This window comes from Alligator mississippiensis, chromosome 4 (genome assembly GCF_030867095.1).
Source record: "Alligator mississippiensis isolate rAllMis1 chromosome 4, rAllMis1, whole genome shotgun sequence".
NCBI lineage: Eukaryota > Metazoa > Chordata > Crocodylia > Alligatoridae > Alligator > Alligator mississippiensis.
This window is the reverse complement of record NC_081827.1, coordinates 146,729,846-146,736,928: the sequence shown is the minus strand read 5'-3', so window position 1 is coordinate 146,736,928 and position 7,083 is coordinate 146,729,846. Positions and strand designations below refer to the sequence as shown.

At 41.8% G+C, this 7,083-nt stretch overlaps 2 protein-coding genes across 2 annotated transcripts; both read right to left on the bottom strand.

The window, feature by feature from the left end:
* LOC102569282 (histone H2A-beta, sperm) lies at window positions 1–820 on the bottom strand. Its single transcript, XM_006278560.4, has one exon. The coding sequence runs from the start codon at window positions 558–560 to the stop codon at window positions 108–110; it is 453 nt and encodes a 150-aa protein (XP_006278622.1). The 5' UTR covers window positions 561–820; the 3' UTR covers window positions 1–107.
* Window positions 821–4,735: 3,915 nt separating this feature from the next.
* On the bottom strand, window positions 4,736–5,590 carry LOC106737375 (histone H2A-beta, sperm). The gene has a single exon (XM_014607009.2). The coding sequence runs from the start codon at window positions 5,280–5,282 to the stop codon at window positions 4,818–4,820; it is 465 nt and encodes a 154-aa protein (XP_014462495.1). The 5' UTR covers window positions 5,283–5,590; the 3' UTR covers window positions 4,736–4,817.
* Window positions 5,591–7,083: the final 1,493 nt, after the last annotated feature.

The following is a 7,083-nucleotide window of genomic DNA, read 5'->3' as shown; positions in this document are numbered from 1 at the left end:
TCTAGTCGATTTTATTAAGACCATATTGATAAGTTTTCAAAGAGGCTTGCACTCGGGTCAATCTTGCTCGTCTTGATCCAGGTTATGGCTGTCTCCCTGTTCTGTTCTCACTTCACAATGACACGGGCATGAGTGGTCCTTCCTCTGGGGAATCTCTGGCCACTCTTCTTCTTGGAGGGCAAGGGTGCTGGCTGTTTTTGGAGTGGGACGCAGCCCTGAGAAATGGTGACACCTCCCAACACCTTCTTGAGCTCTCCATCACTTTGGATGGCTAACTGCAAGTGCTGCTGGGAAATCCGACGTTTCTTGCTACGTTTGGTAACTTCACCAGTAATATCCATGATCTCATGGGTCAGATACTGAAGCACAGCAGCCATATACACTGGGGCTCCAGCTCCAATGCGCTCTGCAAACTGTCCTTTGCGCAGCAGCCCATCTATGCGGCTGACAGGGAACAACAGCCCAGCCCGGGAAGAGCGGGAGACTTTGGCCTTCACTTCCTTGGCTTCAGAGCTATCACCAGAATACTGAGAGTTGGACTCCTGGTTTGTCTCAGCCATGCTGCCAAATTTGAGCAGTGGTCTCTGGCTTGGATATCTTGGCTTTCACTTGCTCTCAGATTTGTTGTTAGTCTTTCCTCACCCACTCAGCTTTTTTTACCTTTCTTTCTTTCCTTGTATTGCTTTCCTTGTCTTTTCCTCACGTGGCTTAGTTTGATCAGGTTGACCAGGCCTTGTTTACTTATCTGGTCCTTCCTCCCTGCCTTTGATTTCTTCTTCTTTAACCTGATTTGGCTAAGCGAGTGCTTACAAAGCAACCTCAGGAGTGAACTGCTCTTGTAATCACCAAGAGAGACCTTTTATAGGCTCAGTGATGCAACAAGCTCATTTGCTGATTGGCTGGATGTGAACCAATGAGAAGCTGCATCCTTTATTACCTTTATTAGTCTAGGGAGGCTGGTCATACTTTTATTTCCTCACTCTCATTAATTCTCACCTTACTTTGGTTGCGCCTACATATGCATTTTACTGAAGAGTTGACTAACTTCCTCTGCAGTAAAGCATCACAGTCTACATGTGTACCCATATTAGGGCACAGTAAATTAATTAACTCTGCCATAGGATAGTAGTGCCTGGGACAAGTACTATTCTACAGTGAAGTACTTAAGGGTGCTCAAACACACATGTAGACTGTGATGGGGGTTGGCTGGGGCATGAGGGTGCTACAGTGGGGGTGCTGCCTGTTAGCTAGCCCTTCACTGTAGCACCCTCACACCCCAGCCAGTTCCTCTACTGCCTGACACCACCACCTGGGTCCTCCTAGACTCCCTGCTCTGGGTCAGCTACTCCTGGGTGTAGTGTCTTTAAGTGCTCCTGGGACCTCTCCAGCTTGAATTGCTGTGACCCTGGGTGCACATGAAGATGCTGAGCCTGGGAGTAGGTGATTCCAGTATGAATTTTTACTGGAGTTTATTTATGTGCTAATAGCACATGTAGATGTACCCACTGTGCTCTTAATTCAGGGCAGCAACTATTTTTATTTCTCACTTTTAAAATCTTTGAATAGTTATCAGAACACCAGAGAAAAAGGAGACCACTCTAGTGTAATTGCTTATCTTTCACACTCCCTCCTTGTTTCCTCCTGTTATAATCGAGCTTTTATTGTCCATTAATTAAGCACTCTCATGCTTAAAGTTGTACCTGTCAGAAGAATCTCTAACGTTTCCCTCTGTAGGTAAATGGTAAAAGAGGAATGGCGATATAGGTCCAGATTCCTTTCTTAGTTAGCCTGGGTTATATAAGGAATAAATCCATTGGCTATGACATTTAAACCAGAAGAAGTGACAGGCCATCCACTAGACAATGTTGTACTTCTGCTTACAGAAACTTTGTCATATCTTCTTGCTGTAGTAACCCCAGGGCTATTGCTAAGCCAAATTGTGAAGGCAAATTGTGATGTATCTTCAGCTGAATGAGGGTCACTTTTATCTTGCTACAGGCCCCTACTAAACATTTTCTGGGGTATATCGTGCTCTCATTTTTCAACCTGGACCCTGCAAATAAGCTCTGGCTCTGTCTTCATGTAAGAAACCCGCAACATATATGGTTACAGAGGGAGCCTCCTTTCTTGCAACATTTTGGTGTTCCTGGACAGTGATTGCCTACTAGTCTGTTACTGCCTGACCTTGGTGATGATGGATCAGCAGACCTGTCTTACCCTACTTCATCCACTCACCTCCCCTGCCAGCATGATACCAGCATAAGTTAAGTGCCCAGGGCCATATTATTCAGTTTAAGATTGAAACAAAAAACAAATATAACTTTATCAGAATGTGCATTCATTTGCTGTATCATATATTATGTATAAAAACATAACAATCTAGGCAAAATAAACAAAATACATAATTTCATTAGTCACCAGGATTTACATCTTTTTTAAATTAAAAAAAAAATCTAGCCTTCTTGAGCATCTTGATGGTGCCTTGCATTTACTGAAAGTTATTTACGCACTTGAGTTTATGTTCACCTGAGTTAAGGTTTCCATATCTGCGTTAATGTTTTTATCTAGAGTTAAAAACAACCTGCAGGGCTGTGAAATAGGAGCCACATGACCAAGAGCAGCCAACAGACATCAGAATTGCAGGAGAAAGGATAGCTTGATTAATAGAACATCCAGACCAATCCTCGACCCTCTACTTACCAGAAGGCTGACCTTCATATACACCTTGGACTGCCTGCTGATGTCCCCTTGGAGGGTAGAGTGTGCAGATCCTGCAATTGTGTTCAGGGGAGTAGGAATAGAGAAGAGAAACTGTGGTCAGCATCCTGCGGACTAAGCCTGCATTCCTGTATATGAGGGCTGCTTCTACCACTAGCCGTGCTAGGAGCCATTACAAGAACCTATTGTGGAACCAAAGGTGTCTTAGGATGTCCTGGTTCTGTGTAGTGGTAGCTGTGTGCCTGTGGTACAAGCAAAGGAGCTCAAACTTTTTTAGCAATGCCAATCATGTTTTAATGGAGAGATTGCATTATGGATTGTATGTCCCTCAGTGCTATAAAACAGCAGTGTAGAAATTTTGCCTTGTGGCCTTGTTGGGAATGTGCACCAGAAGCCATTGTATTATGCACAGTGAGATTTATTCCCTTTTTTTGTAGCCAGATGCTTTTCTGTCCCGGTAAGGTAAAAAAAACCAAACGTTTCATGAAATGAATGCTTGGGAGAACAGTATTCCTCATATCTGATAATATCAGTTTTATTCTGAATTTTTCAGAATTTATGATGTTGCCCTGCTCAAGAATATACAAGTTTTCTAAATGCAAATACATTTCTCAAATGAAGGTTTAATAACAGATTAAGTTAGCTGTATCCCTAAGAAAGGCAAGGAAATCCTCCCAAAAAGGGGACATATACTCCATACTGCCATTTATCAGATGTTGTAATATTCAGGATATCAGTGATTCCAACATCCAGATACCTTTAAAATATGGAGAAATACATTTTTCCAGTGGAATATATTTTTTTCATGGCTTTAGGACACTGCTGGTTATAAGATGTGGTAAAATTCAGAATATCAATTCTTTTAATTTCTGAAGATTCTTTCCTAAATTTATTTACCTACATTTACAATTGCTGTAGTTTCATACATATAAGATGGGAAGGAACCATCCTTGGTCCTCCAGTCTACTCCATGCTATCTTAGACAAACGGATATTCTGGATCAAGGCATTGCTATTTATGTTTAAAACCAGAATAACAGGGGAAAGTGCTCGGCTGCAAACTTCTGTTTTAGCAACCTGAGACATTTTCTTAAAGCCACAGCAATAATTTAGTGCACAAGACGTGGTATGTCTTAGTTTTCCAGGACTGGGTTCTTATTATTCTTATTTCTTATTATTGATGCAATAAGACCTAGAGGTGTCTGCCTAGGATCTGGGCCGCACTGAATGAAGGGCTGCATTGACACTGCAATAAGAAGAAAGCCCCTAGAAAATCATCTAGCTTCAGGTCCAGAAAATCATCAAGCTTCACCTCTGAAGGGGCCTAGCTGGGGCACAAAGGTCAATATGGCAGTGCAGTGATGTAAGAACAGAAAGTAACAGTAAAACAAGGGTGCACACAATGTACACTAATAATTTACTGCTGTCTATAATGGGTGTGAAGTTCTGATGATAAATTTACACCTAAGAAGAGGGGTACAAAGAACCTTGGGAGATCAAAAGTCAGAATTGGAAGAATTTCCCAAGTATTATCAATGTCTTCCCAAAAAGATTCTGCTGGGTATGACTTCCAAGAAACTTCTAAGGTCATTTCTAGTGTACAAATATTTTAATACAATGCTCGAGTTCAATTTTTCTAAACTTCCACTCTTTAAAAAGAACCGATGCCCTTAGGATTGTTCTGTCCTCAAATACTTGTTTCAAACTGCCAATAAAATGTTGAGCAAAATTTTATATTTTCTTCTAAAAACCCCAGATACCAGTTAGTGTAGTAGGACCTGATATATATGATCTTGTTTTGGAATAACTCCAGGGAATTCAATGTAGTTGCAATGGAATAAATGAGAAAGTGTTAAGTAATGTGGCCGGTATCCAATTTCTACAACAGATTTAGTGATCTCAGACTTTAAACAAAGTGGGAGATCCACTGCTTGAAAAAAATGGGCTTTTAATATGAATAAAAGAAAGAAATGCACAACACTGACCCTAGTATTTTCTTTGTTTTTATTAGACCGTATTGATGGGTTTGAAAAGAGCGTTACAATCACATCAGTTTTGCTTCTCTCAATCCAGGCTGATGGCTGTCTTTGTGTTTTGCTCTTACTTGACAATGACAGGGGCACGAATGGTCCTTCCTTTGGGGAAACACTGGTCACTCTTCTTGAAAGGCACAGGCAAAGGATCACTTTGGGGTGGGACCCAGCCCTGAGAGATGTTGGCAACTTCTAGCACCTTTTTGAGATCTTTGTTGCTTTGAATGGCCAGCTGCAAGTGCTGCTGGGAAATTTGGTGGTTCTTGCTGTGTTTGGTAACTTTCCCAGTAACATCTATGATCTCATAGGTCAGATATTGAGCAACGGCGGCCATATACACTGGGGCTCCAGCTCCAATGCGCTCTGCAAACTGTCCTTTGCGCAGCAATCTGTCTACGCAGCTGACAGAGAACACCAACCCAGCCCGGGAACAGCGGGAGACTTTAGCCTTCTCTTCCTTGACTTCATAGGTATGATGCCTGAGCCTCCATTCTGAATACTGAGAGTTGGACTCCCTTTCTGTCTTAGCCATGCTGCCAAATTTGAGCAGTTGTCACTGGCTTGGATATCATGGCTTTCCCTTGTGCTCTGATTTGTTTCATCTGAGTCTCTCCTTACCCCCCTTGTGCTCTGATTTGTTTCATCTGAGTCTCTCCTTACCCCGCTTGACTTGTCTATCTTTCTTTCCTTGCATTGCTTTCCTGATCTGTTCTTTACATGGCTCAAATTGCACAGGTTGACCAGGCTTGAATGGGTCCTTCATATCTTGCTTAGCTTTCTTTGATTTCTTCTGCTTTCACCTGTCTTATCTAAGACATTGTTAAGAAAACAGCCTCTGGAGTGAACTGCTCTTGCCTCAGTGAGAAACCTTTATAACCTCAGTTGAGGCATCAAGTTCTCTTGCTGATTGGTTGGATGTGAACCAATAGTAAGTCACATCCTTTGTTACCCAGTTTGGAGAGGCTAGTCATCCTTTTATTACCTCATGGACTCATTGACTCTTCCCTTACTCTTGTGGTCTTAATAACTTAGGTCGTATCTTAGATTATCTCCAGGTGAAATACCATTTTAATTTTCCACTTTGAAAATCCTTGGTACAATGAATTAAATGACCAGCTACAAGGAAGAGGACTCTATTGTAACTTCTCATCTTTTTTATGCTTCCTCTAAACAAGCCAGAATCCAGCCTCTTCTCTCTGCTTTTAATATATAATATGTTTCCTCCATTGACAACAAAAATAGCTTTCATAGTTCATTGGTTAAGCATGCTCAAGCTTCTCAAAGTCATGTGTATAACAGCCAGTCTCTCTGATGGTAAATGAAAGAATGGTGTGATACAGGTCCACATTTCTTTCTTTGTTACTGTGGGGCATATCAGGAACAAATTCATAGGTAGTAACAGATTTAAACCAGGAAAAGTGACAGATGGATCTAGCTTAGTGCACACAGTGGACAGAGTTGCCCACCCCATTTCTCCTACCTCCCAAGTTATGGTTTCCTCTTCATATTTTTCTGCTGTGGTAGCCCTACAGCTGTTTTTGGAATGATTCTGAAAATAGTGTATTTCTCGAAACTGAATGAGAGTTACTTGTATCTTGCCTAAGGTCCCCCACTGAGTACTTTTGGGGCTGCTCCAGCATCACGTTGCAACCTGGACCCTGTAACTAGCTCTGTGTTCATGTAAAAACCCCTGCACTGTGGAAAACACATGTTGTAGAGAGGACTTCCTTTTTTACAGCCCTTGGGCACTCCCTTACAGACATTTTCCAATATTCCCTTAGTGATAGATTGGCAGGGTACTGTTTTATGCCATTGTATCCACTCATATCACCTGCTAGCACAGCACCAATTCTTTCTCTTTCCTTCTAACTCTGTTTTCCTAGTCTGTATTTTTTTACTTTGTTTCCTTAGCCTTTTGCTCTTTTCGTTTTCTATTTTTCTATTCAGACTCTCCTACCTTCTGGTAAGTCCTCGGGGGCTCCAGTATACGCTTATGCAAATTATGTTCCATGGAGTTGGACTCAAGGAGAGCGTGCTGGGGGCCAGCATCCTGCTGTCGGGGCCTGCTGCCCTGGATAGGAGAGCTTCACCTAATGTTAGCCATGGCAGGAAGTTATAAGAACCAACTAGGAAGCCAGAATTGTCTCAGGGTGTGGACACAAGGACTTTTGAGACCCTTTCAAATGAGGAACATTTCAAAAGGGCAGAAGTTGTTATGTTTTAATTAGTATGTGTGAATGAGCTAAAAATGATTTAAATGTAGCAAAATTGCTCCAACTTTAACACTACTTCATCCAGATTGAAGTTGGGGTGGTTTTCCTATATTTTAATTG